At 63.0% G+C, this 13459-nt stretch overlaps 1 protein-coding gene across 4 annotated transcripts in view; it reads left to right on the plus strand.

Moving 5' to 3' along the window:
- NF2 (NF2, moesin-ezrin-radixin like (MERLIN) tumor suppressor) overlaps window positions 1-3168 on the plus strand; it is a 50006-nt gene extending 46838 nt beyond the window's left edge. For all 4 annotated transcript variants that reach the window (XM_076353344.1, XM_076353342.1, XM_076353346.1 and 1 more), the window contains one exon: window positions 2237-3168. Coding sequence is in view for 2 of the 4 variants with exons in the window: in XM_076353342.1 (XP_076209457.1) it covers window positions 2237-2287 (51 nt within the window). In the remaining 2 variants the exon portion in view is untranslated. The remainder of the gene's footprint in view (window positions 1-2236) is intronic.
- Window positions 3169-13459: the final 10291 nt, after the last annotated feature.

Raw genomic sequence — 13459 nt, forward strand, 5'->3', positions numbered from 1 at the left:
CAGCCTCCTTTTCTCCAGGCTAAACAACCCCAGTTCCCTCAGCCGCTCCTCAGAAGACTTGTTCTCCAGACCCCCCACCAGCCTCGTTGCCCTTCTCAATCTCCCGTTGCTGCGCTTTAATGGAGCGGCACTGCGAGCTGCCGCAGGCCGGGGAGGGGGTGGGATGCTTTGATTCACCATCCAGCCTGCGGAAGAGAGGACTTCAGCGGCAGGGTGTTAGGAGGTAGATAGCTGGCAGGTAAACGTTCCTCCTTGGGGCTGTCTGGCCTCTCGGAGGTCTCCCCAGGTGAAACGGGAAAGCGAAGCTGCCCCATCTCGGGCTGTGGTGGGTGGACGGGCTCCGGTGTGAGCCCTGGCGCTCGTGCAAACGCCTGGGACCGCTCAGCCTCACCCACCCCTCTCCAGCCCCGTGACGCCCCTTCGCCCACCGCCCTTCTCGGCCGGGGGGACCGCAGTCCCCGTCCTTGCACCGGGTCCTTGCAGCGGGAGGCAACAGCCCTGCTCAAAGGGAAGGACCATGCTGCACGCCGTGATGTCCGCTCGGGTTTTGTATGCCAAATTCTCTGGCCTGTGACCCAGCCAGGTGTCTGCTTGGGATCACAGGCGCGATTTCTGCCGGAAAAGCCGAAACGAAGCCTACGCTGGGGCCATCAGTGGGGCTGGCAGCAGGCTGGGGCTGCCCACTCTTTTTTTTTTTTTCTTTTTTCCCCCTTCTCCAGCCTTGAAAGAGAGGCAAAGAGCTGCCCGTAGCACACAGAGCCCCTGTCCCATCTCATCCACCCTCCATCCAGCTCTGGAGGGGATGCAAGGGGATGCGGAGGAGGAGGAGGAGGAGGAGGAGAGCCAGCCCTGGCCCAGGAGATGCCGCCAGCAAAGGGTATTAAGCCCCTGCAGAAATTTCCTCTGCAATACAGATTTTTTCAGAACGGCATTAGAGCTCTGAAGGAATTACCGAGGAAAGGCTGTGAGGGGGAAGCGGGGAGGGGGAAGCGCTTGGCAGCTCCATCGCGGCGCTTAACTCACTGTAACGTGATCCTAGGATTCCTGTTTCAGCAAAACCGGCGTTCCCGGCGGAAAGCACGGCTGCTTAATCCAGCCGAAATGAAGCCTTCGCAATTAGCCGGCTGGTTTGGCAAACTCTTGCGGTGATTCAGCAGCTGGTTGGAAGGCGGCGCCTCTCCCACCATGCTCCTTTGGGTGGTTATCTGTAAATACTGCGATTTCTTCCCCGCCGCTGAGGATGTCTCTTTCCATCTCTCGTTCGGCCCGTTAGAAAACGGGCCCGCGGTTCCTCCGTGGGGTATTATTTTTCGGACAGCCTCGCTAGCGCTGCAAAAAGCTTTTCTGGGCCGGGTTTCCAAGTCCTGCAGAGCCTTGGCTCCAAGGACACAGCCCTGCAAGCGAGGGCTCTCCAGCTCCGTCCTCCTGCGGGATGGAGGGAGCAGGTCTGGGGCGAGGTCCCGGGGCAGGGGGAAGGCGTCAGCCCCGGGTAGGTGCTGGGACGGCGGTGGCCAGACGCGCTGTGGCTGCTCGCCCCGCACCAGGCACGCATGCTCATCCCGTCAGGGGTGGTGGGCTGGGGTTGGACGTGAGCACGGGACAGAGGATGGTCCCTAACTGGTGACGGAGGTTACGTGTACCCGCCTGGCCCGGAGGCTTTGGGGAAGCTGTGGGTTTTAGAGACGAGCGCGGTTCTCCCTCTGTCCTCGGGTGATAGAGATCGTTTCTCCTCCAGCTTTGCGAGAGCCCCGTTGTGTTTCCCCCACCGTCAGGGCAAGGAAAGGAAGGAGCACGCTGGACCCCGAGGGCACAGTCCCGTGCCCAGGATCGGCACCTTCCGTCCGGGCTCCTGAAAGCTGCAGCCACTCTTAATTGCGTTGATTGAATCTGTGGCCCCTCAAAGCAGCCTTTGCCCAGGGGGAAGGCGGTGTCGGCAGCAGAGAGCGGTGGCCTTCCCCCAGCCCAGCCTGCCTCCCCTTGCCCTGCGCTTTGCCTTCGGGCTGTGCTTGTTGCGGCTGGGGGCTCGGCTGCTGAGGGCGTGCACGACATCCCTGCTTCTGCCTTCCCTGGTATTTTCGGAGGGGCGAGGGCTGGGCCAGGAGGGGATTAAGGCAGCAGCTCCCTCCTTAGCTCAGCCCGGTGTCCTCCCGGGGGTTGAAGCTGGGACTGGGTGCCTTGCGGGAAGGAGGGGGTCAGCCCCGTCCCCCTTCAGCCGCCCCCCTCTGCTCTCTTGCAGCTCACCCTACAGAGCACCAAGTCCCGCGTGGCCTTCTTCGAGGAGCTCTAGGAAGCGACCAGCCGCTCCGCACCGCTGCTGCCTGCCGGCCGGCTCCCCCGCCAGCCGGAGCCTCTCCCCCAGGACCGGCATGCCCCAAACCGGGGCCGGGGAGCCGGGCATCGCCCCCCCGGTCCCCGCCGGGTGCTGCCAGCCTCTGCACACCGACGGACTCGGGGCCCGGCTGCTCACGGACTGTGTGATGTTTTCTAGATTAGCGTCCATTCATCCTCCTCCCTGCCCCTCTTTTTTCCTTTTTTTCCCCAGCCTTTTTCTCACTTTTCTAGCGTAGTTTTTTGGCTCGGCCCTCCGGGCTTTCCCCCGGTGCTGGGGTCGGGGCTGCGGCCGTGCCCCCCAGCCTGGCAGCCAGCGGAGGAGCGTGCCGAAGGGTCTCCCCTGGCAGGGATGCCGTCCCTCCGGGCTGCCTTCTCCTGCCGGCAGCGGCGTGCCGGCCCCGGAGCCCCACGCCGGCGGTGCCGGGAGCTCCATTAGGAACACAGAGCATGTTCTAGTAGAGTGCTGTAAATCAGGGGCCGTCGCGCCGGCGCTCCCAGGGCCCGGCAGAGGTGGGAGGCAGGCGGGCAGGGAGCAGGATTGCAGCGGCTGCAGGGACCTCGGTCTGGGGGGATTCGGGCTGCTGCTTCTCTGGGGGGAGGAGGCAGGGGCAGGAGGTGGGGAGGAAGGTCTCCTCCTTCTCCTCCTCCTCCTCCTCTCTGCAAGGGATGAGGAGCAGGAGAACAGCTAGTGCCAACCAAATGAAACCTTTTTTTTTTTTTTTTTTTTCCCCCCTGCAAACTGTGACAACCCTGGGCACCTTGAGGCCAGGAGGTCTCGGGGGGCTCGGCGCCGGCCCCAGCTTTCGCTGGGTACCCAGCTCCAGCACCCCCTAACGCGGCCTGGCCTCCCCCCCCCAGCTCCCCCGGGCTGAGCCAGGGGCTGCCTGTGTCCTGGCAGGCGAGCGCCGGGGCTGCCTGCTCCTGCCTGCCCTTGAGCGGGTGCCTTTGCTCGCAGCTCCGACGCCCCGGCAGCACCCGCGGGGCGAACGGGGATGCCCAGACATTTCCCTTCTGCCTCCGTCCCAAATCCTGCCCCCGCTGAGGGGGAAACCTCCCTTCCAGCTGAGATTTACCCTTTAACAGAGCCGGTGCTGCCCCGGGCATCCCCTCGGGACCCCCAGTTCCTCCCTCCCACAACCTCACCTGACCTACAGCCGCACCGGAGTCAGCCGGAGGGTCAGCCCGGGGCTTGGCGTGTAGTAGATCGCGTCCTGAACCCTTTTTATTTAAAACCGCGCCGCCTTGGATCGACTCCCCGCACGTGGCTGCGATTTGGACGGCTGTGGCCTGGCACAGCCGCTTTCCCATTCCCCTGGCCTGTTGTACTCGGAAGAAATAACGGTTTTCTCCTTTGTTTTAATAAAAATTCGAAGCACTGGGAGGGGGAGCTGGGACTCGTTTCGTCTTTTTTCTTCGGGAAAAACCTCGCGAAGCCCTTGGCTGGTGCCATTAATGGCAGGGGGAAGTTTTAATGGGGAAACACGGCCCCGGGATCCCTCCGGCAGGTCCCCGCAGGGCCGGGATGCTCCCGCGGGGCTGGGGTGGCTTCCCCCTCCCCATCGCTCCGGGGGGTCCCGCTGTCCCCAGTCCCTCGGGGCTCCATCCCCGTTTGCAGCAGGGTGCCCTTTTCCCTCCCGGGGTTTGGGGTGCTCTGGGGTGGGGGGGGGCCCGTGTTTGCCATCCCTGGGGCTCTGCCCGCCGCCGCCTGATCTCGGCCTGCCGGGAATAAATAAACGCTACGCTGCATTGACCTCAATTTTTTTTTAAATTAATTACAGATAAAGATCCCTCTGGTGACGCGGGGACCCAGCTGAGCTGTCGGCCCCGAGCTGGGGCTGTCGGTGGGGCTTCACCAAACCACCGCCTGCGCCGAACACCCCGAGGCTGGGCAAGACCCGACCCCGGGGGGGGGGGGGGGCCGTTCCCGTCCCCCCCCCAAGCCCCGCCGCGCCTCGATGCGCTCGGCGATGGATGCGCTTGTTTACCTGCTCACCGGCAGCAGAACCCCGGGAGATTAAGCGGAGCTCCTGGCGAGGGCTCTGGTCCCCTCCGAGAAGCGGGGGGTGGGCTGGGGGGGGTGGGGGTGGGTATTTTTTCCCCTTTTTTGTTGTTTCAAGCAGGGCTGCTGGCGGCAGGCTGGGGGGGGGGGGCGCGTTTTTTGGCAAAGGGATGCTGATGGGGAAACGGGGGAGATTTCGGGGCTGCCGGGAGGCAGTGGGCGAGGGAAGCGGAGGGTGACCTGATTTCCCGCGCGTGGGGCGGGAGCCGCCGGTGTCAATAACGCAGCTGGTGCCTGCGCTGCCTGCGGGGGGCTGGGCAGAGCCCCCCGGCCCGGGGGATTCGGCCCCAAAACGAAGCCGAAAAGGCTTTTCCCAGCCCAGGCCGCGGCCGGTGCTGGGTCCAAGAGGGGAGGTCTCCTTCTGCCCTCCCACGCAGGGGACCCCCTGCTCGCTTGCGGGGGCCACGCGGAGCGGGAGCCCTGCACGCTGACAGCGCCGCGCGCTTGCAGCGCTGCACACTCGCAGCACCACGCGCCCGCAGCATTGCACACTCACAGCGTTGCACGCTTGCAGCCTTGTGTGCGTACAGGTTGCACACTTGCAGCCTTGCACACTCACAGCATTGCATACTCACAGCATCGCATGCCTGCAGCCCCACATGCTCACAGCATTGCACACTTGCAGCATTGCACGCTCACAGCACCATGCACCCACAGCATTGCACACTCACAGCAGTGCACACGTGCAGCCTTGCGTGCGTACAGGTTGCACACTTGCAGCCTTGCACACTTGCAGCCTTGCACACTCACAGCATTGCATACTCACAGCATCGCATGCCTGCAGCCCCACATGCTCACAGCATTGCACCCTTGCAGCGCTGCACACTTGCAGCACCACGCGCCCGCAGCGTTGCATGCTCACGGCATTGCACGCTTGCAGCCTTGTGTACAGAGTTGCACCCTTGCAGCGCTGCACACTCGCAGCACCACACACCCGCGGCATTGCACACTCACGGCGTTGCACGCTTGCAGCCTTGTGTACAGGGTTGCACGCTTGCAGCCTTGTGCGCGTACACAGGATTGCACACTTGCAGCCTTGCACACTCACAGCATTGCATACTCGCAGCATTGCACGCCTGCAGCCCCACATGCTCACAGCATTGCACCCTTGCAGCGCTGCACACTTGCAGCACCACGCGCCCGCAGCGTTGCATGCTCACAGCGTTGCACGCTTGCAGCCTTGCACACTTGCAGCCTCCCGTGCTCCCAGCTTTGCCTGCTCAGGGCCTCGCACGCTCACAGCCTCCCACTCGCAGCATTGCGCACGTGCAGCCGCACGCGCTGGCAGCGTTGCAGACGCGCAGCCCCCGCGCTGCGGCGGGCAGCCCTGTGCCAGCTGCCTGCCCGCCCTCCCGCGCCGCAGGCTGGGCCATTCCCCCACTTTCAAAGGAAATTTCATTCTGATTTTTTTCCTTTTTAGCAAAATTAAACTCATCAGAGCCGAGGCGGCGGCGGGGGCGGGTGTGGGTTGGCTTGCGATGACGTTGCCCAAAGGAAAAAACCCCATCAAACAGCGTTTTCCGCGTACCTCTCCCAGCGCCTTCCTCCCGCCACGGATTCCTTGGGAAGGAAATTGGGGGTTTTTTGCCAACCCAAGGCAGCAGCTGAGCATTCCGGCAGCGGTTCTCCGTGCGCTTTAACAGTGGGGGTGGCTTTGGCGCTGGCTCGGGGACCATTTCTTGCTCGCATGAGCCTCCCTGTCCCCAAACCCTGACTTGCAGCAGGGAGCCGAGGCCAGAGTGGGGGCGGATGGGGAAACTGAGGCAGGGATGGCACCGGCGAGGCTGTCTAGCTCCAGGGGCTGCTGATTGGTATGCCGGCCTCCCCCCACGGTGCCGGAGGCCAGGCAGCGCCTGAGGCCTCCCCCCCCCTCCATAACTCATGGGCTGCCGCCCCCGCACCTGCTCCGCTCCCCCAGCTTCCCCCCCGCCCTGCACCCTGGGGTGCTGCCCCGGCGCTGGGTGCCTGGGGGGGTGGGGGGGAGGAGCGGGGTGCGGGGATCAGCGGCGGGAGAGGGGGATGCTGGCTCACCCCCGGGCAGGGCTGGGGCCGGCTGCAGGGACCTGGGGTGCTCCCGCACGTGTGGGCTCGCAGGGCAGCGCCTGCGTGCCCGAGGGAAGGGCCCTTGCACGTAGGACGTGCATTTGCACAAGGGATTTGCGTTTGCACGAGAGAGACTTTTGCATTGAGGGCGCGCGCGCACAAGGGAAGAACATTTGCACGAGGAAAGCGCATTTGCACGCAGGATGCTTTTGCATTAAGTGTGTGCGCACAAGAGAAGGGCATTTGCACACGGGGGGGTGCATTTGCACGCGGGATGCTATTGCGTCAAGGGGGTGTATGCACGAGGGTAGGGCATCTGCACGTGGGGTGTGCATGCCCAGGGAGGTGTCTTTGCACGGGGAGGTGAAGCAGGGGAGTGCACTCGTGCACCCCAGCGACATCTGGGTGCAGCGGGCGCCCTGAGACGCAGGACGGGTGCTCGGAGCCGGCACACGGGCGTTAGTCAGCACCGACCCGGCTCTGACTCACCGCTTAATGGATGCAGGCTGGCACTGCGCTGCACGGCACGGCGGGTGCCTGGCCATGGGCCACCACGGGTGCAGGCTGGAGCTGGGGGGGGGAGGGCGGGCCGGGGCACCCCAGGGCTGCAGGTGGCTCTGCGGGGTCACCCTCTGCCCACCGGCAACCCAGCACAGGGTGGGAATTAGGGGAGCAGCCCGTGGGACACCCCATCCCTGGTCTTGGGCACGCTGGGGAGCTCGGGGCACCCATGGGTGCTCAGCTCCCACGTGGTTCGGGACTGGGTTGCAGGATGACAACATAAAACACTGCTCCCCGGGGCGCAAAGCCGGCCGGGGCCCTGCTCTTCGGGGACAGCATCTTGGGGACGTGGGGGCCTTATTCCTTCCTTGCCCAGCGGCTGCCAGCCCCGCGCCGTCCCCGCCGTCTGCATCCGTCCTCATCCATCACCGCCGGCGTGGGCTGATGCCCGGCACAGCGCTGCCGTCTGCATCCCTCCACCTCTTCCTCTTCCCGGCCTTTTGTCTCCCAGGGAAAAAAAGGGGAAAGAAAATGAAATGAGGAGGGAGAGGGGAAGGGAGAGGCAGCCTCGCCGGGGGGATGGCACCCTGGGTGGCCCTGCTCCGGGCAGAGACCTGGCCAGCTCGGTGCATCTCCCCCTGCCCCGACACCTCCCCTGGGGCAGCTGCCGCAAAGCTGTAATTAAAAGCCCGACCTGTATCTTGTCGGCTTAATTAGGGGCTTAACAGGCGAAGAGGGAGGATTGCCGGAGGGGAAGCCGCAGCTCCGGAGCTGGAACCTCTGGCTGGTACCGGAGGTGCCCACTCAGCCACCGGGGCAGAGCACCAGGGAGGGCATAACGTATGGATGCTATAAAATGAAAAGCACGTGGAGCTGCTCCAGCCACCACGGTTTCCCTGCGAGCGGGGGGTGAAACGCTGGAGGCTGCTCGGGCCGAGCCGGGGGACGCTGGGCGAGGTGCGGTGGGGTGCAGGGCCATGCGGTGGGGTGCAGGACTGTGTGATGGGGTGCAGGACCACACCATGAATGCAGGACCACACAGTGGGATGCAGGACCACGCCGTGGGGTGCGAGGCCATGTGACGGGGTGCAGGACCGCACCGTGGGGTGTGGGACCGCGTGGTGGGATGCCGGACCATGCGGTGGGGTGCAGGACCATGCGACGGGGTGCAGGATCATGTGATGGGTTGCAAGACCACATGGTGGGGCGCATGATCATGCAATGGGGTGCCTGACCTTGTGGCGGGGTGCAGGGCCACACAGGGGATGCAGGATGCTGTGGTTCGGTGCAGGACCGCGCAGCAGGGTGTGGGACCATGTGATGGGGTGCAGGATGGGCTGGTGGGCTGCAGAACTGTACAATGGGACTCAGGACGGCGCAGCGGGCTGCAGGATGACATGGTGTGGCGCAGGATGGTGCAGCAGGCTGCAGCACCACATGCTTTGGTGCAGGACCACGTGGTGGGGAGCGGGACCTCGCAGGCTGCAGCAGGTCACAGGACCGTGTGGTTTGGCGTAGGACCGTACAACATGCTTGGGACCAACACGCGCCCAGGAGATCCTGGGACCTGCTGCCCTGAGAGCACAAGGGCCGGTATCTCTCCGGGCACGGAGGAGAGCGAGCAGGCACTGCCGACCAGCCAACGGCCGGCCCTGATGGGGACACGGCCCTGGGGAAGGAGACGCCAGCTTGGCCAGGATCCCACCAGCCAGGATCCCACCAGCCAGGATCCCACTCCTTCACCCTCGCCATTAATTTCCCCTTCCCTAGTAACCACCTCGGGCAGCAGCATCCCTCCTGGCCTTCCCGGGCATCTGCTGCCACCGCTGCTCGGGGAGCCCCGGGGCCAGATCCGGAAGAGGAACGCTGGAGTCCCTCTCCCATTGCCGCCTCCTGCCTGGCCGCGGCATCACCTGTTGCAGGGACACTGGGCATCGTCACAGCCCTGCCGGGATGCTGCCTACTGCCAGCCTGGGCATCGTGGTGCTGGGTGCCGCCCGGCGTGAGCATCATGGCACCGGGTGCCACCAGCTCCTGGCATCATGGCACTGGGTACCACCGGGTCCTGGCGTCACGGTGCCCGGGTATCCCGGGACAGCAGCTCACAGCACCCCGGAGAGATGGAGCTGGTGTCGCTACCTGACGTCGCTGTGCCGGTGTGGTACGGCTGATTGCCAGTGTCTCCTGGAGAGCATCGCCTGCGTGCCGACGGCGGGATGGGGGCAGAGCCTGGCCCGGCACAGCCACGTCCTGAAGGCAAATCTCATTGCAAGGAGATTTGTTGGGGGTGATGTGTATGGAGAGGAAAAGGCCACAGGGATGCTGCGAGGGAGGCATGGAAGCCATTTCCAAACAGCTGTAACGCTCAACCGAGGGTTTTGTTTTGGACTCCGACTTCAGCGTCGGTTGTAGCAAAGAAAAGCCGCTCGGTGACCTGCCCGGTGCCAGCGCCCACCCGTGTCGGAGCTGGACAGGCGCTGTGAGGTGGGGTTTGTTGCGTTGATTCCTCTTCCTGCCACTGTCGCTGGGGGCATGGGCTGAAGGTCAGCCCAGGGCTGGTGGTGGTGGTGGGGGGGGTCAGGGATGGCTTCACCCTGGTGTGGTGCCTCTGGGGCCGAGCACGGCTCTGCCAGAGCCTTCCCCTTTGCTCCCCTCTCGTGTGCCGCTTTCGAAAAAACCAGATCCCACCCTACGCTACCGCACCCCTTCCTGGGCAGGCTTCGCGTCTCACGGGTCTCGTTTTATGCTGTTAATGAGTTTAAGAAGGTCCTTGGCTGAGGTCTCCGGGAGTTGTCTCCCCCCTCGGTCTCTTGGCAGGAGCAAGTGGAGTCACCGCCGCCCTCAGCATCTCGGGGTGCATCCGCTCTGAGGGCTGCTAAGAAGAGGGTCCTTTCAATTTTTCCCACTTTTCATAAAGAACAATTAACCCTAAGCAGAAGCCTTGCCTCCTCCCACAGAGGGGCTATTTTCCCCCTTGGGAACCCAAATTAAATGGGGCTCTCAAAGCCTTTCCCGTTCTCCCTTCCCTCCCCACCCGCACCGGCTGCCTGGAGCTTTGCCCAGCGTTTCTGCCATCACAGGTGTGATTTTTTTTTTTTTTTTCCCTGAAATACATCCCAGCGCGGGAACGGCCACGGCCGCGCCGGGTAGCGGCTCCCGAAACCTCCCCGGCGGGTTATCGCAGCCGCCCTCCCCAGGTTTAATAGCAGGCGCTGGGAGCTGGCAGCCGGCGCGGCAGCAGGGATAACCTTGCGGCTTGGTACGTTGCAGCCATCCCTCTTCTTCCATCAAGCATTCATTTAAGAAACATTTCACTAAATACCCAGCTGACAGCAGCGGCCCTGGGAGATTGATGCCGCCGGTGCCTCCGAGGGCTCGGTGCCAGCGGGTGACTTTAAAATGACACAACGGCCACCCTGGGCCGCTCACGTCCCCTCCCTGCGCTCAGCGTGAGCGATGTTATATCCCAAAGGACACTGTGATCCCACACCCCCCACACACCCCCCCAGCATCCTGACGCTGTCCTGGGGTGAGTTATCTGTGGGGTTGTCCTGGGGGATCCCATCTCCATCTCTGCCAGGTTTCCCCATCTCTGTGAGCTTTCCCATCCCTGTGAGGGATCCCCCTCCCCATCCCTTTCCCATCCCATCTCCAACCCCATCCCCATCCCATCCTATCTCTAGCCCCATCCCATCCCATCCTATCCCATCCCATCTCCAACTCTATCCTCATCCTATCTCCAACCCCATCCCCATCCCATCCTATCCCCATCCTTTCCCATCCCCACCCCTGTGAGGGATCCCCATCCCCATCCTCATCCCCATCTCATCCCATCTCCAACCCTGTCCCCATCCCATCCCCATCCTATCACCAACCCCATCTCCATCCCATCTCCAACCCCATCCCCATCCCATCCCATCCCATCTCCAACCCCATCCCATCCTATCCCCATCCCTTCCCATCCCCATCCCTGTGAGGGATCCCCATCCTCATCCCCATCTCATCCCATCCCCATCCCATCCCATCCCATCCTATCTCCAACTCCATCCTCATCCCAGTTCCAACCCCATCCCCATCCCATCCCGTCCCCATGAGGGATCCCCATCCCGTCCCCATCCTCATCCCCATCTCATCCCATCTCCAACCCTGTCCCCATCCCCTCCCCATCCCAATCCTCATCGCCATCCCATCCTCATCCCCATCTACATCCTCATCATCCCCATCCTCATCCTCATCCTCATCCATCTCCCCCCATGGCAGGTTCCCTCTCTCCTCCGGAAGGACAATCGGGAATTTCAACTGGGGGACGTGGCAGAGACCGGACTTGCAAACACCCGGATAAATGGAGGTGGCAGGATACGCTCGGGGCAGGGAGAGAGTCCAGCACGGGAGTCTCTGCTGGGCAGGGGGACGGCGGGGGGCGAGGAGGGCATCTCAGCCCTGCCAGGGGAGGCTGAGGAGGCAGGCTCAGTAATAAATGAGGAGGAGAAGATTAAATTAAAGAGAAATCAGCACTGTCTCGGTGCCAGCATGGCTTCATTCCTTTTAATCCCCCCCCCCCCCAACCTTCCTGAGAGAAATAAAGACGTTGATGTCGGGATGTGAACCCGGGAGCAAGCGCTCTTGAGAGCAAGATCCTCGCAAAGCTGCAAATAAGATGCAAAACGCCAGGCCTGGATCGCGCCGCTCCCGCCTCGTTAGCGGGATCAGCTAATGAGGGTACCATCCGAGAGGGTCGGGAAGGTGCTGCCGTCACGGGAGGGACGAAGGGATGGCGGGGGGGGGGAGAGGTGGCGTTGCCCTGCTGGCAAGGCTGGCCCCAGCCCCTGAGAAAATAAAAGGAGAATTGTGAAGAGGAACCGCTGATAAAATAATGGGAGAATTATGAAGAGGAACATGCGCAACGTCCCGGCGGCGCGGGAAACACGTAAATCACCTGGCTGTGGCTGGGATTTTAAGCTGAAATCCCTGGGGTTTGGGGACGCCGCTGCCTCCACCCCGTCATCTCAGTGCGTGGCGATGGACCGAGGTCTGAGGAAACCAATTCAGAGTTTCTCACCCCAAAATAAGTGAGGAAATTGAAGCAAGGGGGCTGCGGGGCAGAGTGGTGGGCGACGGCGCAGATTGTACCGGGGGAAGGTCCCAGCCTTCACCCCGTGAGGAAGAGGGCGGTGCGGCCGAGCAGGATGAGGGTCTCCAGCCGGACTCGGGGAAATGCCAGGACCGCTCCGCTGATGATCCCTAATGAGTAAAAAAACCGATCACGACTTCAAATGCAATTAAGCTGTTGTTTAATTCTCATTTTTCCCTCGTGCCGCCGCGTCCTCACGCCCTCCATCCCCAGGGATGAAGCAACAGGAGCCGGGACAGAGCGGCTGCCTCCCCCATCCGCGGGGAAGGATGCTCCGACAGGTCCCCGTTGCTGCCGAGCGCGGAGATCTCCTGGGGCGATTTGTGGGGAAAAGCCCAGAAACGTGCGGTATTATTCCCGCCGGGGGTTTGGGTGGCCAGAAATTAATGAGTTTCCACGCCGGGGCCTCCGGTGGGCAAACGGAGAATTAATTGAGAGGGCAACTTCGTTAACACCGAGGAGCAAATTGATCCACTAAGAAGAAAAGGAGGAGATTTTCAATTAGGCTGCGTTGCCTTTTTGGGGTTCTTTCTTCCCAAAAGTCCCATATTATTATCAGCATCCTCCCCCCCAGGGCCGTGCTGTGAGCTCAACCGCAGTATTAGACACCGGAGACTCCCCGTGGGGAGCGGGTCCGTGTGCCCCAACGCTGTCCCGAGCCCTGGTGGAGGATGAAGTTTTATCAGAGCTGGAAAAAGCCACCCCTGAGCCATGACATCCCGGGAGGAAGGATCCCGCCCTGGGAGCCGACACCCCGGAGCAGCAGGGATTCGATCATCCCTGAAATTCCCCAGCTCGGGAGCGCGGCCGTGGCGGTTTTCCGCTGCCGGAGAAGGAAATTTCTCCCGGCTAAAAAACAGCTTAAAGGAGACCCCAGCTGGTTAAAACCACCCAGCAGCTGCACAGGCAGCGCTGCCGGGAGGCGGCTGGGGAAGGGCGATGGGTTTTGGGGAGCCCCGGCACGGGGTCCCGGCCGCTGCTCCCGCTGGAGGTGGGAGATTTAGCGCAGGGGCAGCTGCCCGAAAATTCCCGGCAGCGTGGAACTGAATGAGGCAGCGGCTGAGGCTGAGCACGTGGCCGGGGCTGCGGGATGCCGGGGGGATTTTAATAACGAGGTTGGAGCGGCAGGAACCCCATTCTGAAATTTTGGGGGGGGTGTGGTGTGTGTCTTGTGACAGTCCCAACACGAGAAGCACATCTGGAGCCCCTCCAGCTGTGCCTCAGTTTCCCCATGGCTCTTGAGCATCCTGGGGGTTCGGATGAGCACCTGAGAGGTGCCGACCGCCCCCCTTTTTCTTTCCCACCCCGTTACGGCTCTGGGGACATTTTCCCTCCTGCCCCCAACCCCTTACCTCCCTCCACAGCACCTCCAAAGGCAGCCTCCGGCGGGGAGC

The sequence above is a fragment of the Aptenodytes patagonicus genome, chromosome 15 (assembly GCF_965638725.1).
Source record: "Aptenodytes patagonicus chromosome 15, bAptPat1.pri.cur, whole genome shotgun sequence".
NCBI classification, from domain to species: Eukaryota; Metazoa; Chordata; class Aves; order Sphenisciformes; family Spheniscidae; genus Aptenodytes; species Aptenodytes patagonicus.